The sequence below is a fragment of the Chaetodon auriga genome, chromosome 19 (genome assembly GCF_051107435.1).
Source record: "Chaetodon auriga isolate fChaAug3 chromosome 19, fChaAug3.hap1, whole genome shotgun sequence".
Classification (NCBI taxonomy): Eukaryota; Metazoa; Chordata; class Actinopteri; order Chaetodontiformes; family Chaetodontidae; genus Chaetodon; species Chaetodon auriga.
Window position 1 is genome coordinate 17,681,982 of NC_135092.1, and position 27,949 is coordinate 17,709,930.

Below are 27,949 nucleotides of genomic sequence, written 5' to 3' on the forward strand. Positions count from 1 at the left end.
GACAGACAGGAGGGTGGAGAGAGGTGGATGAGATGGAGAGCGAGAGAGGAAAAGAGTGGTTAGACTTGATGTGGAGTGATGCAGGCTAGCCCAAAATGTAGCTTGCACCTTCCCTTCTTCTGCCTGTTTTTTTTTTTTTTTTTTTTTTTTTGCTTCCGCCCCCTCTGAAAGGCCCCCACCTCCCCCTGTCCTGCACCAGCTCCTCTGATGACGAAGAAAAAGTCAGACTTGTGTATGATAAAGGCACCACCACTGCAATATCTCTTCTGTAACAGCTCTGGATGGCATCACAGGCTGTAAATCTTTCCTCCCTCCACTTCTGATTCTCCCTATCTCCTTCTGTAAATCAGTGCTGTCACATTGCCCCTAACCTTGCAGAGTGGCGAGCAGCATTTTCACACATCTGTCCATCAGACTGCACCACACAGGACAAAGAAGGAGGAGGCGGAGGAGGAGGGCGGTTTCTCAATCTCAGCTCTGCAGTTTCAGAGCGTTAACTCCAGAGGGCAGCACGGCTATCAGTGGTGAATCTCAGGATCTGATTTCACATCTGAGTGACTCACAGTGACCTTTAGCCTGCGCTGGACTAACATGATAAAATGTGCTTTGTATGCTGGTGCAGCACAGTTCTGTCACAGCACATTTCGAAAAACAGAGCACAGCAGCAGCGATGGCGGCTGTCTTACTTCTTGTTTTAGTGTTATCCTGCTCATGATCTCCTTGTGGTCTATGAGGGAGAGCTCGTCCACGTCTTCCTCGTCGCTCCCAGCCGACTCTGTCGACTTCTGCCTCCTGCAACAAACGCACAAAGAAGTGCCATCAGCACAGAAACACTCACTGCTGTCTGAGGCACCATCTTTGAGTTTTGGACTGGTTGCAAAACAAATTATTTGAATTCATCATCTTGAGCTCTTGAAAAAAACATTATATAGACAATAAATGATAAAATAACTGAGAAAATAACAGAAAAGTTACAGTTAGTTGCAGTATAAGTTATATGTTACCACTGGATGTTAACACTGTGACCCGTACCTTTCCTTGTCCAAACCCTCTTTGCTATTGGAGGATGGCATCTGAGGGGTGGGGTCTTGAAGTACATCGTCAGCTGTGATCGTTTCCTAATCAATGGAGGGAAAAGCAATAATCAGCATCTGTACTGTAGGTTACATGGAACATCACTGGTGAATGGTTCCATGCAGTGACAGAGAGACGGCTGCTGATGAGGTCGCAGGAACCACCGGGGCATGCTACACTTTAGGTGGAGAGGAGGATGGATGCTATGTACAGTGTATATATCACTATGTGTACAGAGGATGTTATTCCTATTAGTGTGGACTTTGATCAGGTTTAAAGGTGATGGTGAAATGCAGCTTTTCCTCAGTAACCCAACAGATGAGAGCCAAAACAGAAGGACACCATACACACTGAAACTGCACCGAATGTAAAACTACAATCACACATCCATAGGTCGTCTCTTCCGCTCTCGATCTCACTTACAGTTACACACACCACAACCCAAACATGCCTAAAATACACCCACGAAACGCACTCGCTGGCCCAAGGGAATACAAACACAAGCGCACACAAACACACGCTGTCACACATGCACAAGTGCACATAAGCTGTTACGGGGAATGTTATTGGAAAATTGAAAACTGGTGAACCATTGAGAATCCCTTTTGGAGCAGCCACGTGTCAGGTGTTAGATTGGAACAAGGTTAAATGCTTGTTACAGCAGAAGCGCAGCCAGAGAGACAGCAATAACCTCGCCAGGCAGACACAACAACATACAGATGGACATCTTTCTCCACAGACACCAACCACAGCATGGAAGTCACTTGCAGGCAAACCCGAGAACCTGAAGTCATGCTCAGTCAGGTTTGGCTGCATTCACATTCCATTTCTGCGTCATCAGTTCACGAGGTGAATCAATAAGAGCAGCTCTGCGCAACAGATGAGTGAAGCGAGTGATACCTGCCAGTCAAACCTTGCTTCAAACCCCTCGCCGCATTTCAAATTGATTCATATCCTGAAGCGAGACACGTTGATGGAATTGACCTTTCACCCATGGCGGTCAGCTACTTACTCTGAGGGAGAGAGGCAGCTCCCCATTGGCCTGGCTGGATGAGTACAAGTTGACGTACTCCCCCTCCCCGCCCTCGTCATTCGCGCTCTCGCTCTACGGGAAGAGAGGAGGGACACAAACCCAGGCGTAAGGGCGCGGAGAGGGGCACAGTGCTAACAGACGTCAAGTGTGATGTGTGGCTAAGGAGGAGAGATAGCGGCTAGCTGAGGTTTGGTCCAGTGAGCAGTGTGTTTCCCAGCTCAGTGTTCTCAAGACCACCAGGTGGCACTGGAGTGCATCATTTGTAAAGGTAATAGTATTTACTTGCAAAAAGAACATGCAGTGCAACGTGCTCTACTGGGATTCTTTTAAGACCAATAATCAGACAGCAGACAGTTTGTGGGCAGTGATAATGACACCAAGATGCCACTAAGTGAATGAGTCACTATATTATCATCTGAGCAACAATAGTGAACTCCGAACTGTTGTAATCTAACACCAATCCACCAGGAGAAGAGGTCCCGTGTCACATTTTATCATCTGCCGTCGAGGGCTGGTTCATGTGCCCTGCTTGTGCTTCCAACATCTATCCTTTGTAAGCTCACCGCTGAGGTGTGGAGAGAGTCAGTGAGAGAAGACTCAGAAGGAAGACAGACAGCCACAGAGCCCACTGAGCCAGCCAGGGAACCGTTGGGCCCGCCCCCGCTGCCATCCAGAATGGTGGCATTGGTCAAGGCAACCTGGTCCAAGCTCTGCGATTGGTGGAAAGAAGGAAAGCAGGAAAGAAAAAAAAAGAATAAAATAAAAAGACAGGACTAAAGGATCAGAGAGGTGAAGACAGAGCAGGTAGAAAGAGAAGCTGAGCAGAGGAGGGGAATAAGTGTTCACCTCATTCTCCAACACCTCCGTTAAGCCTGGACTATGTGAGTGATGTGCCTGAACATGAAATGTACACACACACACACACACACACACGCACACCCAATAAATGCGAACTGGAACCAGTGGCAACAAAAACATCTCCAGTGAGTGTGATGGCAAGACGGAAATGTGTAACAAGGACAGAGATAAGCTAGCATCAGCTCTGAATACGTATGTGTGTATGTGTAAGACAAAAGATGTGTGTGTGTGTGTGTGTGTGTGTGTGTGTGTGGCCAGCTGAGAGGATGCCTGTCTGGAGGGGAGGTAGTGGTAACCTGTTTCGACACGTTACACATATCAGCCCTGTTTCAGCATACCAGCATGGAGCGGCACATACACAGATCGCTGATAAACACGGCACACACTTGGCTGACACATACACACCAATGCATGCATGCGTTCATGCACAGACACGTCGGCTGGGCTGGAAATGAAACCCCCCCGCCCTCATTCACCCATTTTCTTAGCAGCGGTCTTAAAAACGTGCTGATAAAGTTGGGACATCCTGTCTATGCTAACAGCAGCAACACACGGGAGGAGAGATACTTCCACGCAAAAATGAACTGCTGAATATTCCTCTTTCCACTCATCATATGCAATGCAGCTTCCTGGCATGCCTTCCCCCCAAAACATCATAGCCCAATGAGCTGAGGAATGCAAACATTCCACAGAAACAGACAAACGGGAGGTGTGGATGCGTGTGTGCATTTTGTAGGGGGGCGAGGAGGCTACAGCATGGCGAAAGGAGAAACGGAGACAAGACAGATAGGAGAAAGTGGAGAGTGGACAAGAGACGCTGGAGGACGAAAAAGACGAGGAGGAGAGGAGGGAAGAGGAGCAGAAACAGGAGGAATGTGTTTTCCATCAGGTCCATCTGGTGCTGCATTCCACTGGAGATATCCTGAGGGAGATCCACAATGTCTCTTTGGGGTGCCTCGCACACCATGGGGTCATCATGGGTCAACCCCTCCCAAAACACTGACAAACCACTGTAACACATAGCCAAGTCCGCTATGTGGTCAGGCCCCAAGTAAGTGGAATATAGCACTGATTAACCAGTTCCAGTTACTCCAACAAAGGGATATTTTGTGATTTCTGATCTCCAACCAAAGGCCTGACAGACCTGTGATATTTGGATGAGCCGCTGCAGCCGCACAATTCACAACCTCTTTTCAGTTAACCCTGGGGCAAACTGAAAAGAGGGGGTCAAATAATTACCTGTCATCTGGAGGAATGCTTCAGCGCGACACACAAGCTTGGCTGCACTGAACCACAACAAATAACTGCACACACTCAAAGCACACATTAATAACACCGTATCTAATGCCTCAGCAAAAGGAAGAAAAACACACGACAAAGCAACAAATTCACACTGTCAAAACAAAGGCACACATGGGTGGGTGGATGAACAAAACCAAGGACCACACAGCAACCAAACCACGACCCCTGAGGGATGGCCCCATGACAAACCTCAGAGGGCCAGGGGCAGAAAAACAGACTGTATCACATATGGAGCACACACAGGTCAAGCTGCTCCTGGACCAGTCCAGGACCACACAGCACCCACACGGGCGTGGAGGAATGGAGGTGGAGGAATGGGGTTTAAGCAGGGGCGGGCAGGGGAACTCACCGTGGGCGTGGTCAAGGACGCTTGGCCAATCAGGTAGGAGTTAGAAACGGACATGCTGAGGCCCAGCCCAGAGCCCGCCTCCTCCATGGCCGCTACAGACGGCTGGAGGTGGCAGGAGAGAGAGGAGGAAGAGGAGGAAGAGGGGGAGGAAGAGTGGGAGGCCTGAGATAGAAACAAAGAAGAAGAAAGAAAGGTAGAAAAGATAGAAAAGAAAGGGGGTGAGAGGAATAGGGGTTAAGAAAAGGCAAGGAGGGAAAACAGGGCGTTAAGGGAGGAAAAAAGAAGAAAAAAGGGGACAGTTGATTACACTAGTAAGCAAGACTGAATTAGAGCAGATTTAATCAAAGTTCAGCAGCAGAGTGGTGAAGTCAAAGTGGTGAAAGCTGAGGAGGATTCTGGTCGTTCAGCTTACAGGCAGCGGACAAATACTGAGCAGAACCACTGCTGTTTTAGTGTTACTGAATATGAGTTCTTCCTAGAAAGCCCTAATTGCTAGAGGGTCATGTGATGCAAACAGGTTACATTTACATCTACCGTTACAGCGCAATAAACTCTCCTTTAACGTGCTGAACCTTACAGAAACCAGGCCAACACGTTCTAAACCGGGCCAATATTATCCGCTCTGTTTTTTTCACCCGTGTCCTTATCCACACAGCAGCTGAACTGACTTTTTTTTTTTTTTGCAAAGCCATGTAAAGTCGCCAAAGCGTGTAAGCCTGGAACATGGGTTTATGGAGGAGGCAAACAGGCTTATTCCACTGGGCCACGAGCTCATCAAGTCCAAAACATGAGGCCAGATTAGGCCTTGCGGCGGGAGCGGAGATGAGTGCAGCTCGACTGTGTGCTCAGACAAAAGAATGATAAAAATAAAAGCCGGGCACAGGACTCCAAATACACAGTTGTGGTGGCAGAGAGAGGACAATGGACAAAGCGAAAGAAGAAAGACTCTCGGAGGTGGCCCGGGTAGACTGCCACTCAGCCACAAAGTCTATTTTCTTCACTGGGCTGTGATACTGTACATCCAGTTATACCCTGGAGAGAAGCGTCATCTGTTTATTGTCCGCAAACGTACCGTCCTCGTTACTTCAAAGCTTTAGGCCAACTGCAGATCAATTTGTCACTTTCAAATATGTGCAGCATGCATAAGTAAGGAGGAATAGACGAGTGTTTTTTGTGTCTTATGATCAACCACTGAACGTGCAATGCTTTGCTGGTTTTGGAGCTCTCCAGAGGTGATCATTAAAGGGAATTCTAGCACATTTCAGCCTGGCAAAGAAACTTTCTTATAAACTTTCAAATGTAAGTATTTCTCCATAAAATTAGATATTCATAATGACATAAATGACAATCATAAGGTAGAATTTATGAACACCTTAACACTCAAAAACTCAGGTAATCTGCTTCGTTAGGGTTGTGTGGGTATGGTCTGAACATATTTGATTGAAACTGACCAATTAACCAATCAACTGTCCTCAGATTCCAATCTGCGTGCTGCTAAATTGTGATTGTAGAGACATCACATTTTTGTAACTGAGCCCCTGCCACTTAAAACCAGTGAGAATTAAGAAATGCACACAAATCTAATGGAAAATAACAATAACCCAAACTGTTCTTGTCTGACTCTGTAATAAAGGTTTCAAAGTCACATGGCTCATCACGGTGTGCCCTCCCCCGCTATGACCTGTCCTATCGTGTCTCTTCCTCTCTCTCCTCACTGAATCTCTGTCAGACAGTTGTCTCAATTAACCCAGACACCGACCCAGATTAAGATAAGCAGACTGGATCTGATAAAGGCCGGTCTTATCTCCCACTAACAACCAAACACCTCGTCTGCCCACAGAAATCTGCTGTGGTTACTAAAACGGCAAAGGGGGGGGGGTAGAAAGAATAAGGAGGAGGGACTGAAGAGGTGAGAGAGATAACAAGATAGGAGGAGGCTTGAGAGAAAATTGATGAGGATTACCACAGGAATGTACTTTAGCCCCAGAATGCAATCTGCATTCCTTCCCAGCCAGCATGAAGCATGAAGACATTGGGCCGAGCTCTGATGCAGAGAGTTTTTTACATTGTTCCCATGTGCCAGCAGCCCTGTCCTCACAACACTCTCCGTCACATGATTCTAGGTATAGTCTCACAAATCAATAGTGCAATCAATGAAGGCTCCACAGCCTCAACGTTTTGGTCTAAATTTGAGGATGATCAACTGAACAATTTCAGGAATGTAAATTACAGCTTTGCTGACACCGTTCAAATGAGTTTACCCAACTGTTTCTTGCAAAAGACACTTATTTGCTTCTACCCTGGAAGGAGGAGAAATTGTACACTATCAAAGATCTTCAGAAGGGCATGCAGAGAGGGTTCGTACCAGTTGCCTTTGTTTCGGGGGCAGCGCTGGAGGCTGCAGCGGCTCGTGGACTGAATCGGTGCTGCTGAAGGAGTCGTTGAAGCCGCACACCTCCTGGAAGCGCTTATTACGCTGCTCATAGATGCTCTCGCTCTGTGGCATCTGGTAGAACACGGAGGGCTGCGGCTCAGAGTAGTCTTCCACAAACTGCATGTACTGGAGGACTGGAGGAGGGAGACGGATTAGATCATGAAGCATTTATCGTTTTTTTTGCTTTGAGTTATGACTTTAAACTCCACTCAAGTCAAGAATGGATTTTTTCAACAGTCAATTTCATCCTCTCAACGTTCATATTTTGGATCATGTATTGCTCCCACAATGTCCTACATTTCCCATGATGCATTAAGCATCTGTCATTAGACCCTTCCTGTGCTGTACAAACATCTTTACCATGACATCATCAGTTATTGTCTCAGAAGAGTTTGTTTGCATATGATGTCACGTCACTCTTTTGTTGCAGTGCAAACTACAGATGGAGGGCAGGAAGTGATTAACAGCTTGATCTCCTGTTAAATCGGCGTTCACAGGCTGTGTAGCATTCACTTGTACACCATGCCCAATCTGTGACATGCCTCTTTAAACCGACTTCAAGACAGTTGTCCACTCAAGTGTTTCAGCTAACAGGAAGTGGTGACTGTATGGAATGACATAATACAGTAGCTTGAGAGGAAGTGATGTAGCAGGTGTGTCAGGAAATGACCAAATGTTGCCCTCTGTGCCCCTGGAGCCGGACCCATTGTAGCACATCCTGGTATTCACTTCCTGCCTCTATTCACAGCGGAATATTTCCTTGACATAAGCTATGCTTCAATGAACTGATGACAAGTGCAGCCAATGTCCCACTGTCCCTTCCTAAATCGACCTCATCCCTTCCTTTATTCTTGCCTGCATTACACTGTTTGTCCCTCCCTTTGTTTCCGTGCCCTCTGCTCAGTCACCTCATTTAAATGTCTTTCTTCTTCCTTTCCTTCATCGCTCTCTCATTATGTCCCCCATCCCCTCCTTTACCCTCACTTACTGTGTCTGCTTTTCTTTTCTGGCAGTGGCGGTGGGCTGGCGGGGACGTCTGCATTCTCGCTGGCTATGTACTGGGCTGCGAAGACGCCCCCATTTGTCTGGGGCATGGGTGAGATAGGTGTGAAAAGGGGGAATGGAGGTGTCGGGTGCCGCTCCTCTTCTGACAAGTTGTCATACTGGGAGGGGTAGCGCTCGTACAGCACCCTGGATCCTGCGTCTGGGAAGGGCGATGTCTGGGTGCTGCGTCGCTTCTTCTGTGGCAGGGCGGGGGGCGCGCTGATGCGGGAGGACTGTAAGGGATTGGTTTGATTGGGCTGTGGGGTCCAGTATTCTGGCGACTGCTGGGGTGGAGGAGCGCTGAAGCGGGGATGTGAGGGATGCTGTCCGGGGACTGGGGAAGAGGACTCGCTGTGAGACTCAGGCAGGGGGCTCAAGCACCCTCCTACCGGTATTGGGGGCAGGTTATCCCCAGCTGACAAATCCTGGTGGAGGAAGTCATAATCCGGGTCGTATGTCTCTGTGTTGTCTGAAAAGATAAAGAAAAGGTACAAATTACATCTTGATTCACCATACACTCAGACTGTCGCACAAACTTCATGACAGGTGAGATGAAACATTTTAATGAATCAGTGCACATTAGCAAAGGTTTGTCAAGGGTTGGTTCTGATAGTTGGTTCCATTTTAGACTCCCTGTCCTGTTTATCTCTCCTCCCTGCTTTTTATTAACAAAGAGCCGTACTGAAAATATTTAGGTAACACAAGCAGGCTTCTCATTTATATCCATCACAGAATACCACATTTAAAATCACACCAGCAGCAGACTACATTAGCTGCAGCTAACTAGCGCTAATTCTGTTATGGTTACAGTAAACGGAAACTTTTGGCTGTTGTCTGGTCAGTGTGTTCTTTCCCAGCCGGTGTCTGTGTGTGGTTTGAGAGTGAAGAGAAACATCACTCTGTAATGCTACTCTATGACCGCAAATGGTCTGTGTTTTTGTAGTTCAACGAGTTCAGCAGAGTGACGACTCCTCTTGAGAGAAATCATCGGCTGATGATGTCAAATGCAAGAGATTCTCTTAATTTAATGCCCAATATTCTAAACTTAAATGGTTATGCATTTGGGATCTTTAATATTTCTAAAAGTAAGTAGGGTACACCTGTAATTAGGCTACTAATAAAGGAGTAGTTTGTCTGGCTTCTCAGTTAACAAAAGCTGATTACAGATCTATTCTGAATCCTTGATATTAGCCATTTACATCTTTAATTAATAGTGGATGATGAAAGCTCAGATTTATTAAGATAAGAGGATTCTGTTCTAGATTCCATTCTGATGAAATGATATCAAACCTAAACCCTCCGTTTGACTTTATAGTCTTACCAAGCGTCTCGCAGCTGGTGTTACGAGAACACTGACCGCTGTCCTGCTCCATAGAGGAGAGCTGCTCGTCAGACTTGCTAAGTTTCCCCATGCTGCTGCACGGAGACAGACGTGGAGAGTCGCCCCCATAGGACTGGCTCCCCCCAGAGAAACGTCTCTGAAGGAACTCCTGTTCGTAGTCCTGCTGCTGAACAGACAAAGAAAGACCATTAGCACTCCGTTTTCTTAATGGTTAGCTTTGCATTATGTTAAAATGGTCTTAAACTGAGACTGAACTATACTGGACCACAATCCCTCACCTGTCTGTGGACGCTGCAGGGCAGGCTGGAGCCGCGGCTCATTGGGGCAACCACTGCAACCCGTGTCGGTGAAGGGGCCGACTGACGCTTCTTAGGGGGAAGAGCTGGTGGAGGGCTATTGACAGAAAAAGACGAACAGCAGGATGAAATAACAGGGATGTCGAATGCTTTCGTCCCAGAGGCAAAGTCAGTATGGACAATCAGGCAAGCACGCAAAACACAGCTTTCTCTGCCATGTATGCACACACAGATCTGTGTATGAATACATGAACACACACATCCCTCCCGTGGAATGGTGAGATGACATTAAGGGTGTTTCATGTTAGCCTCTCTCAGCTATGACATGAAGCTGTCCTGCTTGTCAATCCTAAATTCTCTTAGTGAGTTAATACCAGGTCAAAATGGGGATGAAGAGCGGAACATGAGGCATCACGGTATGGAGGACCAGCGTAAAAGACAATGCATAAGTCAGTCACACACTCATGCACTGGACGGTCTTCTGATTGGATGATGAATTCTTCAGGGGAGGCCCAAGACGAAACAAATTTTGGGATAATGCAACCATGCAAGTCAAAAAAAACTTTCATCCAATCCAGAAGCTTAAAGGGGTCTGGGGTGGGATGTTATAATGGAGACAGATGATCCTATGGGCTAACATACTTCTCCTTCTGAGAGGGTCTCCTTTGGCCGGCGTCAGCACTCAACTGTGCTCTGTTCTCAGAATCCAAAGGGAAACCAAAGATGAAACAAATTGAGAGAGACAGCAGAAAGGGTGAGAGAGGAAGAGACAGAGAAACAAACAAACCAAAGTGCACTATATTTAAATGCTCAAGCGTGAAAGTGATGAAAGATTGTGAGGAGTTTGGAATGTTGAGCATCTGGATCAACGGTTTTGCAGCTAGATCGCATGGGAGAGGACTATTGAACTACATCAGAAAATACACTATGCACCAAAATGCTTTGGATTTGCTAACTCAGAAAGGTTTAAATCAGTGAGAATGAGAGAAATACACAGAAATCCCCCGTACGTAGCCACATCCTAAAAGCCTTCTTTATTCCTCATTTGATATGTGTGAAACGTTTCACAAATGTTTAAAAATAAGTTAGACAAACAATACAGAACGGTCACTTCTGCTTTTGTGTCAACAGTGCAAAAGGTCACGTTTCTGTGGTCCTTTCATCACCAAGCCTCATCTATGCTTCGCTTTGGATGGAGACAAAAACGGGGGAAAAAAGAAATCTTGAACTGAAAAGAATCTCACATTCAGTCTCGCGAAGATCTTAAGCCTTTAAGACTCTTGGATGACAACAAAAAAGCTACATGAAGTACCAGCAGCACAGTTTGGCTGAAATGGAAGTGTCAGCGAGAACTGCTGGCTGAGAAATTCCTGCAGAATTGTTATTTCAACCTTTCATTAACTAACACCTGAATTTCAGAGCTGGAGCTGCGAAAAAAGCCTCTCTATGTAGAGAGGATACTGAATATCACAGCTGCAGTTGTAGTGTGTGTCGTCCTCACCTGAGCTCTGCCATTTTGGCTTCAGGAAGGGGGGGTTTGGGAGGGGCTACGTCCTCATCTGGTATGTCAGAGGCAGCCTCTGCAGGGGTAGCTGGCGGAGTCGTCTTATTCGAGACCTCCTGCTCCCGATCTATCAAGGGCATCTCCGATGACACGCTGCTGCACAGATAAAAGCTGTCTCAGTGAATGAACTGCTTGTAGTGTCTAAATGAGCGTGTTTGTATTCCGGAAAGCACACTCACCTCTCTGCTGTGGTAGTAGCAGGTGGGGCTGGTTTGTTGGGGGTGGTGGGTGACGGCTGCTCCTGTTTCTCGATGGTCAGCTTCACCAATTCCTGTTCGTAGAAAGAGAACACAGGCGGCTTCAGTGGAACCACAGGAGGACGGAGAAAACACTAACCACAGCATTCCCTCTGTCACCACAGGGTTACCTTGACTCCATCCAACACCGCTTTGATGACACTGGTGACAGACGCCACATTTTCCTTGTCTTCCAAGTCGATGCCATCCAGCATCACCTGGTCCGCCCAGCGAATAAGGTTGGCCAGACTCTGATACACACGGTTATGGCAGGAAGACAGCGCCGAACTGTTGAAAGGGTGTGAGAATAGGGTTGGCAGGCATGAGGAATACACGGGGAGAAAAAGAAAAGTGCCATATGGAACAGATAAAGGAGATGATACAGAAAGCAGAGGTGCAGAAAAGAGAATGATTCAAGACGACAGAGGGGTGTGAAAAGAAGCAATGGGACAGCACATTAGACTGGAGGTGACAAGAATCACACAGAATCAAGAACACATGATACACCTCCTTCTATCTATTAAACTCCACATTTCTGGAGGAATTTGTTGAGGAAGTGCAGGTATGCCCGATTACAAGCTTGGAGGCTGGAATAAGCTCGCTAGTGCAGACTGAAGAATGTGTGACCACACAGGGAAAGCGGGTGTTGTTTCTGCCTGTAGTGAACGGTGCATTCAGACCCAACACTAAGGTGTGGCACAGGCCTGTACCAACACGCTGCAGCTCAATCACACTGCTGGAATATCCCTCCACTGTGTATGCACAGCTTAGCCTTACAGTGAGTAGGAGACGGCTGTAGCTACGGGGGTTAAAAGAAGGATTTGAGGGATGGTGAAGCAATTGGAATTGGGTGGAGAGGTTTGACCCAGAAAGACTACGCAGTCTAAGGGCTATAGGTTCATATGACTGACCAGTCAATATTAGTAAACTTTGCAGACCTGAGATTGATATGCTAACCTTTTAGCACACAAGCACTTTAATCAACTTAGCAGTGTGTGCCAAGAGAGTGGGTAGGAGTTACACCCACTACTGACCTAATTATTTGACCAATATTGATTTAAATAACTGCTGAGAATCTAAAACTGTTGTACACTATGGATGTTTAGCACATGGCAAAACTAACTAATCCAAGCATTATTACCTGAGAGGGTAAAACTCTTCTTCCAATGCTTGTCACACAGTAGTAACTTGATGTACAGCAGCTTATTTGAAGAAAAATAAAACTGTAAACTTGTGCTGTGATCTATTGGAGTTTCACTCCATCAGACGGAGGTCAAATCCCCAGAGGTAGCTGCTTCTCAATGTTGCCGCAGCAATCCATCAATCGCCTCTAAACACAGGGCTGTGAGATACAAAATCTGTCACCTCTGACCTCCATGGCTTCGTCTGCGCTGACGAATGAGGAAAGGCACTAAGACAGAGAAGTTCTAACATGTCTTGACAGTCCAAACAGCAGCTGCAGGTTTCTTCCACAGAAAGGGTTTACGCTATCCAGCGGAAGTTGAGCAAACAGACTCATTCTATTGGGTAAGATATCTAGAAGGTGAAATGAATGTTTCATTAAACATTACAGGTAACATTTCCGATAATGGGACACATAAAAAAGGGGTGATACATGAATGTAATTTTAAAGGCTTCAGGCGTCAAGTGCAGGAAGCCTTGAGGTGCGGGATGTTGTTTCTCACAACATATCATCAAGCTTCACAAGCTGCTCGGCGAGTGGTAGTCAAAATCATGCTAGTTCGAACATGTCCAGCATGCATACCAGCTACGTTATGAGTTACGTCAAGAGGTAAGAATGGTGAGAAAGAATCAACGAATGGTACATAGTGAACTATTACATCAACTGCGGGAGAAAGACGAGCAAAGGCAGCAATCAGAGAGCACGAATTTAATGACTATTTTCAAAGGTTTTGGAAAGCAAAAGCAAAACGGTTCAGTCTATGCAGAAGACATATATATGCATCAATAAAGAAGAATAAATCTCTAATTTGTGCTGTAAATCATGAATTCTCTAAAACAAACCTGAATTTTCTTTCTAGCCTTTTATAGAAATGTGTCTCTCACCTGTGCTGTATCCGGGCCTCCACCTGAACCAGAGGCAGGATGGCTTCAAGCACTTTGCTGGCCGAGCCTGGAAGCATCTCCAGCACCTTCTTCTCCACGACCATTTTGTCCACGATTGTTTTGAAGTAGCGCAGGGCGCTGACCACCTCCTTCTCGTGCTCTTCCAGCCGACTGACCTTCTAGAAAAACAAAGCAAAACCACAGAGCAGCATCTTAGAATCACACTACGAAACTACTTTTCACTGTGACAAACATTTCACGAGCTTTTTAAACACCATGAACGCTGTGAAATATTTCTCACTAAATAACCCAGTTAGTATTTGGACCATCATAACACTTTGGACTCTCTGCTGTGGTTGTATTATTCCCATGATTTGCTTGCAGTTCAAAGCACCATCTATCAAGTGATATGGCTTGGAGCCATCTTGGTAGTACAGCAACGGTCTCTCTCAACGTCTCTAGTCTTTCAGAAAAAGGCTGCTGGGGAATATACTCATTACACCAAAAGCCTTAAGAGGGAGCGGAGGAGTTCATTCAGGAAGCGGCCCAGTTCCATTCATGTCTTTATAGGTTTAGACACCTGCTGTAGTGCAGCCAGCCACCACAGCGACTGGGAGGCTGTGGGAACCAGCAGGGAAACTCGCACACACACAGACACAATGGAGCATAGGGAGCACAAAACATGAGACAGGAAAGCAATCGTCTCACAAATAGGCAAACAAACACACAGAATAGGTGGGAGAGAGGTGGATTTCCCACAATACACACATATGTTACTGGCACATGACCGCACACACACCTTGTTAGCAGGTTTCTCAGTACTCTTCGCTGCTGGCTCGGGCTGCAGTTGCTTGCCCTTCTTAGATGGAGTCCTCTTGATCTTGGGAGAGTGGAACTTGTCCATCAGCTTCATGGTGAAAGAGGACAGATGGGACCGTTGCGAGTCTACGGATGGAGGCAAAACAGAGAAAGTTGAGTGGTCAGTCGAGAAGGGGAGAGATTCTCAGGGGGGAAATAGAAATTAGATAAAACCAGATGGCACAAGCACACTGAAGTGTTGAAGTCACTAACACACAATGCTACTCATCTGACACGATGCTCAACACCGGCAAGAGGAGCAAGTCTGGTATTTTTAAGGCAAGGAGAACATTAGAGATTTATTTGTATTTTTATTTTTAAGCATTTGTAACATCCGCATTTCAATTGCTATTTTTGCTCCCAGCGATAAATCTGCAGGACAGGCACAGTCACAGAGCCTCCTCCAGCAGTCCATTATGTGCCCAGATGTGTGAGTGCACACACATGTCAGTGCACAAAGCGAGACAAGGACAGAGCAGAAGAGTGTGTTATAATAAAATACTCTGGTTAGTGCTGAGATGAAAATTGCTTTATGGTACATAATTGAGAGAGGCTTCATAATAGCAGAGTAATTTAGCAGAATCCCTCTTGTTCACTGCAGAGTGTGCTGATTGTATCTGGGGAGAGTCCCCTACACCGTTAATCCCGGGACAACTGCCTGCTCACTTGCCTTCCACCCCCTCCCCCCTTATCTCCACACCAAAATGAATCAGGAGGTACTGTAAATACTAATAACAGTGTTGGGAGTTGTCAGGAAGCGTGGGTGTTATCAGCGACAAAATTACACCTCTATCTGGTCTAATCTCCCCTCGGCTCGATGACAGCGGGATCAGACATTCCACGGTCATCAGCGTAAAAACACTGAATGCTGAATAGCAATCACCGGCAGGAACACGGCACAAACTAGACGTCCAGCCGGACGGCGCTTTCATCTGCACCATCGATCCACATGCCACGCGCAGATCCACCCTACTGTTCTTTCTCTCCATCCCTAATCCTCATCATCCCTCACTCGGAGCAAAAGCCAAAGTTTGCTGAGGCAGCCAAGGACGACTGTGTGTCTCATTAAAAATGTTGATGAGAACGCTTCCAGTGGAGTTTCCTGCCGACACAAACGCATGTGATGAAGCCTGCGTGACCCCTCAGGCGCTTGTTTTGCAGCATTTTCTAAAAACCTTATCTCAGAGTTGTGCAAAACTAAACTGCTCTGTAGGTTACTGACTGCGCGTGGCTGATTCAAGCTGAACGCTGTGTTACTGGAAATGTATCTCATGACTGTTGTGTCACCTCTAATCTGCATTTGACCCAGTTCCTCACATCCAAACAGGTCAAATCACTCACATGTACACGACAGGGCAATTTGCTTTGCTAAAAATGCAACAAAACTCTCATGTTTTAAGACTAAATTTCATTAGTAGCCCAGCCTCATCATGGCAGTGTTATAAACTGCCTGTTTCTTCTGCTTCACACAATCAGTGTAGTAAACAGTTGGGCAACTCTGGAAAAAACTGACATTGTAATCTTTTTTCCTGTGATTTGTATTACAATATCATAAAATATGGGAAATTACACCACACACATGCAATGTCTTCTCACATCAACCCTGCCTCTAGTATCCAGGAGACATAATTTGTGACCGTAGCTGTGTCATGTGCATGTTTACAGGCAGGTGATATGTAGGCTCTGCATGCACAGCCATGCTCCGGTGAAGGGGAGGACTGCCAGGCAGGACTGAGGGAGAGAGCAGGAAGACAAAGAGTTCATCAGAGTCAGACTAGTGGCTCGACACAGTGAAGACTCTGCGACAACCTGCTCATCTACACAGCTGTCTGGATCAATACTGTAGCTTAGCCACAGGGGATGCTGTGCTGCTTCAGTGCACCTAAATAGAGTGTGAATAGCACAGCTAGGTCTGACAGTGTGAGAGGATATCTTTTTGTACCCTGAGGCTATACATACCTGTGTTAGCCAGTTTTGCCGCAAGCCAGGGTGCTATCGTGGCAAGTTTTCACTTCTAGGCAATGTGTGGAGAGGACTGTATGCTTTTGATTGCACAGCAGCCTCCATATGAGTTTTAGCCTCACATCAATTCCTATCTGTTTGACCTTGTTTCCCCCATATTCCTTGCACAAGTGCCTCTGGCTATCATCAAAATATGCTGGAAGCTCTCACTCAATCCCAGCTTGAACAGGCCCAGAAGGACTATGCGTGAGTTTACAGCTGCAACCCCGAGTCCCAGAGCTGAGAAGCAGTGACATCAGCACAATGAGTCACTGCTATGATCGATACAGCTGGTCCCTCAGACACCACTGCAGCCCCCGTGGCTCAGCTGTTTACCGTGCACGCAGGGCTGGTTCCCCGTCTCCTCTGCTCCCTGTTCAGTTCTCCGCCACCTTCTCCCCTCCCTCTCTCTTCACTTCTGAGAACAGAGAGCCACCCCCACCCCCTCTAGAGTTCGCTGGAAGTCTGGCTCAGCATGGAAATGACATCACCAGAAGAAGAAATGAACAGGGTGAAAAAGAGAGAGGGACAGAGAATACAGTGAAGCACTCTGTTATAGTCATGTATGCCTCTCAGCGTCCACCCTCCTTCAGAGACGGGCCGGCCATCCCCCCCGCTCTCCCCAGCTGCCCGCCTGCTGCCGTCCAGAGTTATGAGGTGGTGATGTCATTGGTTGTAATGTCTCTTACACTGAATCTGACTAGTCATGGACTCAGTTTACGGCTGAAAGAAACCTCAGAGTGAAAACATTTTTTTCCCTTTATTTTTTTCAGCAGCCCATGTCACGACACGCCTTTATGCTGGTGTGCCTCCTAAACTCTGTGCGCTCTAGTGCACCTGCGAATTACGTTCATGCACATTTTTTAAGTGTTTGTAGCCAATATTTGGATTTTTACTGCCTTTTTGCTGACTTTTAGTGATGTAGTGAACGGAGATAACACTTTTTTACTTGTTGATTCCTGCTAGTGCTTCCTAATTTTCGCCACTGCTCCCTTTAAAATGCAGTGCACTGCAGCAGCAGAGGCAGCCTGATGAACAGCAAAGTGTGGTTACACTTCCTTAAAGGGTGAGGCTTGTCTCCACTGTTGTAAACTGCAACAGTCCCGCAGAGATCATCTGAACACACACACAACTCCCCTGTGCCTCACTATGCTGCACTGCAACCTCACACTCGCTCCCAGAGTACAGTGCGATGAGCTTACTGTTCTGCTATATCATAACTATGTTCATGTTTGTTTTTCTTTCTGGTTTTGCTGATTTTTTCATGACACTATGAGGGATGTATGAAAAAGACAACGAATCAGAGAATCACTAAAATCACATTGTTAAGCATAAATAGTAAAGGATTTAGCAAGTAAATATCTTTCTGAGGCATTTAAATTTAAATTGCTTAAACACTTTGCTGCTTTGAAAGGCCTTGGGGACATTTAAAACAAACACTCCAGTCTGAACGACTCTTGAACAAAGCCTGGGAGAGTTCTCACACAACTCTGTGGTATAGAAGAGTCCCCGGGAGCTCTCTACTTGCTGGATTGTTTCGAAGCTTAATTACACAATAAGCAAATACAAACACAGACACACACCATGGGTGCAAATTTATGAGTGCTTTTGGCAAAAAAACACTGTTAAATGTATGCAATACACCTTAAATTGATTTTGTGTGTATATTTCATTGTGCTCACACATTTTCTCATTTGCTGAGTAAATGTTGAGCCCTCTTAGACATCCATATTTCACTTTTTTGCGAAATTATATATAGATACCGGCCATCCAGATACATCTAGTATCAGTCAAAGGGTTTCTTCTACCACAACACAGATACACCAGCTCACAAGCCTCATTACAGTTCTACATCAGTATGTCTACATCTAAAAACAACTATCAGCTCATTACGTTCTAAACATGAAAAAGGATTTCCGTGCATATCTGTTCTTTAGCTCGGCTGCCAAACAAAATGAAAACAGCCAAAATCCTACTGTTACATGTGGGATTTGCTTTAAATGATTTGTTTCAGGATATCCTTAAACAATAAAATGAAGAACACATTTAGATTAATACAGCAGGTACTCTGTCCAACCAGACTTCTGGACAGAGGACATGCAGTAAAACATTCAGCAGGAAATCCCAGGATCACAGTTGTTGGTCGTGATCCCTGCAACACAACTGATGGCCGGTGACATATGAGCTTGTCCAGATCTGACTGAGGAACTGACAGGCTGACAGATTGATCTGGTTCTTGTTCAGTACAGGTGTGATCTATACAGGACAGCTGGCCGGCCCCTCACTGGCCTCCCACTCCCCCACTCTAGGAATAGGATGAAAACGAGGATACAGGGGAAGCTGTGCCTAAGGTTTCACACACAGCTGTCACCTCCTGCTGAACTCCCCTCAGTGGGAACTGCTCAATGAAAGTGTGTGAGCCCTGCATATATGGACTTCTTGAGCCTGCTAAAAGACTGAAGCAAGAGTCAGAAAGGTCATCGCGCCAGCTGTTGAAAAGTGAGCAAGGCAAGGGGAAAAACTCATCTGAAGGTGTGTGTACAGCTTCAGATGAGTTTATGGCTGAAAGAATCTTCTCAATAAAGCAGGAAAGGACAGTTAACATTAATGGAAATGATGTGTGGAGAATAACATTTTGTAATCTCCTCCTGCTCTCTACTGGCTGATTGGAAAATTAAATCTATGTCCACACACACACACACACACACACTACTGGATTTACATTTAGCACTTTCATAATAATCATTGATTTTAACTTGCGTTTCTTTATTGTATCTTATTACAGCACTCTGCTCTAAATGGCTATACAAGTAAAAGTAACCAAGAGTCTTCAGCCATGCTAGCAGCTCCGTGTAAGTAGGCAAAGCTAAATGCTAACAAAAGCATGTTTTAATTTTTATGTATTTGGTCATAAACCAAAGTACTGGACAATTTAAAAATTTGATCTGATGACAATGCAAGCTTATACAACTCGTTCTGAGGGACACATGAAAATCTGCACAAAATGTTCCATCTAGTGGATAAAATATTTGACTGGAAAAGTGAAAAGTTTTGACTTGCTGGTAATGTGGAATGAGAAGTCACAGAGCGATGAAAGTTACGAGGGCGCCATGGATATCCGTACCAAATTTCACCGCAATCCATCCAATGGTTGATACATTTCAGTCTGGACCAACATATAGACATGCCAACATTGCCATTGCTAAAGCTACACCGCTAGCTTGACTATAAAATGAATTTGACCCTCTTAACTCAGACATAGCAGATGTGGAAAAGAAGCTACTGTTCTAAATGGCTGCAGATTAATTCCAACTCAGGTATAAGCATCTGCTATCACTGATGTTACATATTATTTACTGTCGTGTACACAGAACGCATTCCTCTTGAAACACTTGAGACATGAGACACCCCACCCCGAGATAAACATGTACAAATACATAGTGCATTGTTTATATGCAACTTCGCCTGCAACGAGGCCTTATTTGTCTATAAAAATGATGACACAGCGAGTGACTTACTGTCTACTAGACTGTAAAACAAAAAACACGTCACATCTCCACAGGCAAGACCTGCTGTGTGGAATGTGAGGCCGAGGCACGTGAGATGAACAGCTGGGAGAAAAATGGGAGAGGAAAGAGAGGAAAATTCAACAGGAAATAGTTAAGTGCTTAGTGAATTATTTATTCTCTCCATTGTAGTGGTTGGCTTCCTGCCGGTTGTGTTCAATTTTCAATAGGAATCCTTTTTATGTCCTCTGTTACCAACAAGCAACAATATAGGTGTGTGTGTATTGCAAGTCTAGCTACAGCCTGAGGATGGCAGGGAAGGGAGGAAGCCCACATATGGAATGTGGCCCTGGTTAATGGCTGATTTCAGAAGTAATGGACGAAGAAGTCCAGTGGTGGGTTTTACAGTTTTCCAGCTGTGCAGTTTGAGTATGCTGTTCAACAAGGAGCCCCAGGAAGACTGAGAGCATCCAGTCCACTTAACCGAGTAAGTAAATGACATACAGTGGATGCTAAGTGCTCAGTCCACTTCCCATCTATTGTATATCATTTTACAAATGAGCAAATGAGACACAGAAGAGATGGCTTCCATGTGGACAATCAGATTATCAATGCAAACTGAGACAACCAAATACTGGGTTTCTTCAGCCACTCACTTCCTAATGACTTCTGAAATCCTAAAAAAAAACACCAAAGAGGGACATCACGTCAGCTTGGCATCTGAACCAATGGATCAGGGATTACAATAAACTATAAGCCATTTCTAACTAATAAATGAGCCACTTTCAATACAATTATGATCAAAATGAACACTTCACTGGTATAATAAAAAATAGCTGACTCTAAAATGATTTACATAATAACATGCAATTACTTTTCAAAAGTAGAAACTCATTTGTTTTTCAAACAGTGAAGTTTGTAGATTATTGTAGAATTTTACTATCATTTCACTTCTCATCTGGAGGAAAATGCTGCATGCCTTTTGTTTGTGAGACAGAGATCAACATCGGCCAATATTTTAGGCTATTAATAACTTACACAAACATGCCCCTCAGTATGTCAATGACTAGTAAAGCAGACCCACTATCCATGGGTCAATGGCCACAAGCAAATATCAATGTGGTGATGGAGGCGCTCTGCATGCTGGGTTGCATGGGAACAGACAGCATGGACAACCATGGCTAACAGAGCGTGGCCACACAACACAAGGCGATCTATAACGCAGATCCATAATACAAAAGAGCAAACCGGATCCATAACTGCTTAGAAAGATCGTGTTTGGTCACCCACGTTCAGCTTGAAAGCAACAGTAAACAGAAGCAGTCTCTTGCATGTGTTGGTGCCATCTGCTCTCAAATCAGACAGACAAACCACAGAGGTGACACAATAGACTGAGCCGCCGATGATTGAGAATACATCTATACTGGGAAACTCCTGCTCAGTGAACGAGACGTCATTATGCCTATGAGTCATGAGATACCACTCTGAGATAAGAAGAATATCAAAAAGTACCCTCATCCACTTTCTTACTGGTTTGTCATTTTTGATGGGTTATTTTAGCCTGGAAAGCTTAGAAAAGGGGAAGATATATGTAGATAAACGTAGACATGCAAATGTGATCTGATTCCCGACTGATTAAACAGTCTGGTACAAATCTCCTCATTCAACGCTGTGACGCATCTACAAAGTGAACTGAAACTAGAATTATCGGTGGGGATGAAAATATGTTGCATTAAACCATAATAAGCAACAAGCAGCATGTAGAGGCACATAACAACAAAATCCAGCCTAATCTCTTGGTGACACACCTTGAATTCTTGAGTCTGTTTATTTGTATGAGCTTGTGTTCTTATTACTCAGGATGAATGGCTGAAGTCGGACAACATGACATCGCATCCAAATATTTCCATCCCATCTAGAGTGGAGTATAATGAGACAAATCCATCATCCATTTACACCAAAACGTTTTATTCATGCTAGGAATACCAACTACACTGCCCTGCATTTCTGCTCTGATGCATGCTTGACACATTTTGTTTCTATAGAAGTCAGCATTGCATTGGGTGCAGTAGGTGGGTCACCAACATCTGAGGTCATGCATGTTTTTTGGCTTCAGCTTTAAGGCAATGAAGTGCTCATTTTCACGGCCTTGTGAAACACATCCATCATCTCAATCTTCTGTCACGTTCAGCAACACAACTGTGGCTTGTTTTGCAACAGCATTCACACGCAAAGTCATACGGTTATGCTTCTGTAGCACAATGACAGAAAAATAGGGCTTGATGCAGAGCAGAGGGGAAACAAACATAATGTTTTATAGTCGTAACATAGCTCAAAATAAACTACTATACTTGTACTCAAGGCTACTGAGGTTAGAACAGACTATTCACGGTTCCATAATTACACAGCTTGCAGATGAGATGTGGTGGATGATGTGTAGACACTGGGGGTAGTGGGTCAGCATGAGGCTTTGAAGTATTTGTTGTTGACTCTCAGAGTTAAGTTGTCTAAATGACAGGAGTTTCACTGACATTTTAACTTTTCCAGCAGGAGGAACGATGTCTCTTGACAAGGAAAAGTGCTGGTATGCTGCTACTGACTGCTGAGTTTATGAAAAGAGTGCTTTTCAATTCTGGAAAATTCTTGCATATATATGTGATTAATCAACCACGAGCTAATGTTGCTGTGTGGATATATAAATGTTATTTGCAAAGTGAGCACACTGAAATAGTAGACAGCTTAACAACTGATGCATGGGCAACAGAATTAAACAGTATATCCTGACAGGGACTTCCTGCAATACCACACAGGGGAAGCTGAGGTTGCTGTGGTTCTGTTCGAGGCTCACGAAGAGAAGATCTGTCTTTACAATAGGGACTTTGAAATATTATCACACTATTAATCCAAAGCTAGCCGTGAGAAATTTCTTGAAGGCTCTCTAATGTGTCAAATGTAGTCTGGAAGGTGGTGTTCTGGAAGAGGGTGGGACCATTAGGCCTGTGTATTGTGAGGTGGCATAAACATTGAGAAGTCTCTAGCCTCAATGCCTCCTCTGTTTAATTGTGAAGCCAACAAAACTCCTTTCAAAGCTCTCTCTGATCAGAGTTAACAACATCTTTTCTCCCGTTTGTATATCCCTGTGCCCCTCTGTGCCTTTCTTACCGCTGCTACTGCTGCCCCAGCTGGTGGTTCACTCTTACTGGTACCAATGCTGGTAGTTAGCCCACGTATTTCCTCTTTTCTAGTTAGTGTGATGACGGTGAAGACCGCATTGTTTGTCCACATTTGTGGGTTTGAGGAAGAAAAAATAAGCTTATCCAAATACATGGTAGGGACTGCTGGTGGCTGGGTTGCCATGTTAACCCCCACCCCCAGGCGACTTTTATTACTATTACTCATTCATTCCTCTGCATCGCTGCTTTTGATGGCCACCCTTTCACAGCTTCCCTTTTATGTTAGCATGTGTGTAGTTGAAAGTAAATTAACTGTGATATATTAATGATCCCGCATGTGGGAATGTTAGTGTTACAATGAACACATACGTTGACTGTGGGCTGACCTCAGTCATCCTCATTCTCTGGTAGTAACTCTTTTCATCATGGGTTAAGGTCTCACAGTGGGCCCTGGACGAGCTAATGGAACTAGTTAATGGGAGCAGTTGGCACAGCAGTTCAGTGGGGTTGCACTGAAAGCTATGGAGGGAGCCCTGAGGCCTAGGTCACTCAATTGTCCTATGTACAACAGACACACACATGTACACAATGTACATCCACATCCCCAGACAGAAACAAATGAGCACACAAAGAGTCCCTCTAAACTATTCAACCACAAGCAAAAGGTTGCAGAGGGCATGCCACAGGGTCTGGTTTTCAACAGAATCTGCGATAAATAAAACATGGTCTACAGAACATGAGCAGGACAGCGTTGGATGAACCAGTTGTAAAATTAAAAAAATAAATAAAAATACAAAGCAGCAGACATTATTTGGCACAGTGACAAAAGGCTTGAGTAAATAAACTGAAGTAGGAAAGGTGTGTTTCGCTGCAGGAAGGAAAGACAAACTGTGGAATTACTCGATATCAAATAATGCTCACATCTTCTACATGTTCAAATGGGCTCATTTACTTTACCTACTTCAAAATTAATTTACCTGAACAATAAGTATCCTTGTTGTTGGGATGATAATAAAATGGAAACTGTTACAATTACCCAGTCCCAACTTTTCAGAAGTGATAATTCATTGCTTTTCTGTGTGTTATAAACTGCATATCTTTAAGTGTTTGTTGGACAAAAATGTATAATTTGATGACATCATTGAGGAATTTTTCACTATTTCCAGACATTGTTTAGACCAAGCGACCAAATCAAGCAACTGAAAAAATAATTGGCAGATTAATCAATGATGAAAATAACTGGTGGTTGTAGCCCTAATTCTGATATTGATTGCATGTCATGTTACTGAGGCACACATGTAATCCAGGGTGGTGACAGCTCATGATTCCACTGATGTGACATGAGCAATGGGTGAGGCGACAGACAGTGACACAGTTGCGCCATTTCACTGGAGGGCAGGGCAAGCACATGTGAGGTAGAGGGCTGAAAGCGGGAAATCACACAGCACACACACGCGTACATACACGTACACACCATCCTGGGTACCCCTCCTGTTCCTTCCCCCCTGACGCCGAAGCCACTGGCACGATTTCCTGTCCCTTGTTTCCCTCATTGAGAGCCGCTCCCTCTTTTCTGAACAAACTTCACAGTCCAGAGCAGCCTTGACTCCGAACCTCTGCTTCTACAGCTCCCCTCTATTACGATTAGCCTCATCTAAACAGGCAAGGCCTAATGGCACAGTGCACACATACCGAGACAAAGACAAACAAGCTCACTGCGACACACAACCGCCCGACAGAAACATGCTCAAAGCAGTTTGATCCTTCAAGTGACCTTCTGGTTACAGCGGTTGACTGCATTTTCTAGCATTCCATTTAAAGCTTGCTTTCTGAATCCAGTGTTTCGGCAGAATGAGAGCAGACTGGCTGGCAGGCAGCAGGTTCACCTTGGGTGAAACCAATAGACTAAAGAACCACAAAGTGCTATAAATACTCATCTTGTCAGTATCTGTAACATCAAGCAGCACCAGAACAGAGACACTGCGACAGCTAAAAACCCTGTGATCTACTGAGATGAATTCAGAGTTCTCAGTGAACGGCAGCTGTTTGGCAAGACAGCAAGAGGCAAACAGGCACTATAAAGCACTCGAGATAGGAGACTGATCCTACACATAGACAAACCGCCACAAGAGAACCAATCACTTCACGGCCTGAGTGCAAGACAGAGGCAGATACAGAGAGACAGAGAAGCATAAGCAACAGCGTTCTTGTGAGTAAATGGCCTCAAGCAGCGAGGAGTGGTACCACTCTCCCTGTGTTGGAGCGCTGCACAAAGCTGATCTTGTCTGTGGAGCGGGCTACTTGTCATCCTCTTGACACTTAGAGCACACACTGCACTGGACAAAACTGACAGACAGATGCCAAATAACACAACTTGTCACGCAGTTCAAATGCACTGCGGTGAACCAAACTCTTCGCATTCAGATTGTTTCACAGCTCCTTAAAAATAGGCTTAGATGACAGATGTGTCCGCCACAAAGAGCAAGGCTCGCCCTCGCACAGTCGCTTATAATTAGACAGCGGTTGTTTAAACTATGTCAGCGATGAATAATCCAACACTCACTAAAATAACTTTACTGTTTCTTTTTCAATTCTTTTAATTATCATGCACGCAAACAAAACAATGAACGTGCTTCACTCCCTCTGTGCTGCTGTAGAAAGTACATGCCTGTCATTTCACATGAATACGCCCAAGAGCTTTCCATTCTCCCGTTTTGGGATTTAAAATGTGCATCGTAAATTTCTTTCATTGAAAACTTGTGTTCGTGTGCTCCTCTTTAAAAAGCTCTGCATTTATAGTATTCATGCAAAACACTGATCTTTCTCTTCTGAGATGAGTCTATTGTGGTGTTGTGTATCTTTTTGAAAAGGGTCACATAAAAATGTTTTCAGATAGCAAGTTTGTGGTTTGACATTTTTTTGACGTGAAGCAGCGTGTCGGGGCAGGACATGAAATGTGGAGGTGAGACAAAGACCACAAGAGGTCCATTACTGAGGATCAGGTTTTAATAGTCAGTCTTTAAAACAAACCAACTTAAATGTAAAATAAAGCGTAAATGTCGAAAAATATAGATGTCTGATTTGTTTACCAGTTTTATTAAATCATCAAATTAAATTAATGGCATCTGATGTATTTTTGCTGTCTCAACAATGATATCTAAAAAGGCCACATCCATTACATTATGCAGCAGTCCTACTGTGAAAAACGAATGAAAAAAGTGGCGTCTGCATGACTGCATATCATCTCCCAGTGACTTTATTGATCGGCTGATGTTCTGTCCTCTGGCCTTCCTGTGCATGCAGGCACAGCAGACATACACAACACGAGGTGGACCCAGCAGAATCAGCTTTTTAATCACAGCTGCACAAAGTAAAATCAAACACGTGCATTTCAATTTACGCTAAAAGCAATCCAAAAAAAAAAAAAAAAAGTAGAGAAAACAGCGGGCACTTTAAAACACATCTGGTGCCATAAAATCATCCATTCAGTGTATTCAAGTTGCCTTACATCTATGTTTTAAAGGAGACAAAGTCAGATTGTGCATGATGTGGCTGAAAGCAACAATGCGTCTCTGCTCGCAGTGTAACTGAATGTAGTTGATCTTTGACCTGTCTAAAAAGAAAAGCATGCTGATGATGAGATAATTGCAACATCCTATCCACATCTTTGCTCCAGCTCCAGCTGTAAGTTGCTGCCGGGGATCAATTTCAACAGGAGTTTATCTCTTATGGATTTAGTGCAGCTAAAAAGCTCATTCTCACACGGTGGAAGCTGGAGTTCCTCCACTTAAAAAGTGGCTAGCAGAAGTGACCAATACTCTGGTTTAAAAAAAAAAAAAAAATCAGATATACTTTGGAAGATAAATAGGACAGCTTTGCTGAAACTTGGTATCCCTTCCTCAAATAACTGGAAAGAGATCAAACTGTTCTTGTTAGTCTTGGCACAGTCATGAAGTGCCTGATTTTTAGCAGCTCTAATGAAGGTTTGAGGGGAGGAGCAGGTTTTCCTTTATTACTATGGTTCTTGTTTTTGTTTTGTCTCGCTTGTTTCGGTGTATTTTTCCTTTTCTACATTTGTTTCACTTATGTTGCGATGCTTATTACAATGACTTTGCTTGGACAAACTAGATGTCCCATATGTGTTGCCTCACAACTGTAACAATAAAACTATTGAGACAATAATGAAACACAAGGATCTGTTTATGAATGAAAGGTTTGTGGTTCTGGTCAAAGCTCACATTTGTTACTATTAGTTGAAGACTTAAGAGCAAAATTCTTTCATTCTACTAGCACAGAAGATACGCTATGAAGAGCATGTCCAACCGTGTGCTGAATGAAACCTTGAGAGATATGTTTTCTGTTTCACCTCCTCAGACCACAGTTCACTGATTGCAGGAGCAAACTTAATTGACTCTCGCAAAGCCTTTTACAATTTCCTTAGAAGCTCATAAATCCGCAGGGTTGCATGTTTTATTGCCATTTCAAAAACATATTCTCGCATTCAGGTTGCATGAGGAAGAACATCCAAGAGGAAGTGGGTCAGTGAAGGCAGACAAACATGAAGTCCACTCTGCCTACGGGGCTACAGGCTCGATCACCGTCACAGACAGAATAAACATTGGGCATGTCTGCATTGAAGTATGTCATACGGTTTACGTATGGCAAAAAGATATCAAACTAAAGATTTATGTACCCGGACTAACACCCACATTTACACACAAAGACACACCCACATCTTCCTTGACAACAACGCTGACTTTTTTGCAAGCCATGTCAACTTCTCTGTCCATTCCTGATTTAGACTGGCATCGG

The 27,949-nt window shown here is 44.6% G+C and overlaps 1 protein-coding gene across 8 annotated transcripts in view; it reads right to left on the reverse strand.

The window, feature by feature from the left end:
* Positions 1-27,949, reverse strand: part of rapgef1b (Rap guanine nucleotide exchange factor (GEF) 1b) — a 41,031-nt gene that overhangs the window by 5,185 nt on the left and 7,897 nt on the right. For 2 of the 8 annotated variants that reach the window (XM_076757576.1, XM_076757577.1), the window contains exons 2-16: positions 14,399-14,544; positions 13,600-13,778; positions 11,664-11,820; positions 11,476-11,567; positions 11,234-11,392; positions 10,375-10,425; positions 9,715-9,829; positions 9,416-9,602; positions 8,039-8,563; positions 6,982-7,184; positions 4,617-4,778; positions 2,671-2,817; positions 2,087-2,179; positions 1,033-1,118; positions 687-792 (exon numbers count right to left, since the gene is read on the reverse strand). In XM_076757576.1, coding sequence (XP_076613691.1) covers positions 687-792; positions 1,033-1,118; positions 2,087-2,179; positions 2,671-2,817; positions 4,617-4,778; positions 6,982-7,184; positions 8,039-8,563; positions 9,416-9,602; positions 9,715-9,829; positions 10,375-10,425; positions 11,234-11,392; positions 11,476-11,567; positions 11,664-11,820; positions 13,600-13,778; positions 14,399-14,544 — 2,408 coding nt within the window. The remainder of the gene's footprint in view (positions 1-686; positions 793-1,032; positions 1,119-2,086; positions 2,180-2,670; positions 2,818-4,616; positions 4,779-6,981; positions 7,185-8,038; positions 8,564-9,415; positions 9,603-9,714; positions 9,830-10,374; positions 10,426-11,233; positions 11,393-11,475; positions 11,568-11,663; positions 11,821-13,599; positions 13,779-14,398; positions 14,545-27,949) is intronic. The other 6 variants (XM_076757580.1, XM_076757579.1, XM_076757578.1 and 3 more) reach the window with 5 other exon arrangements.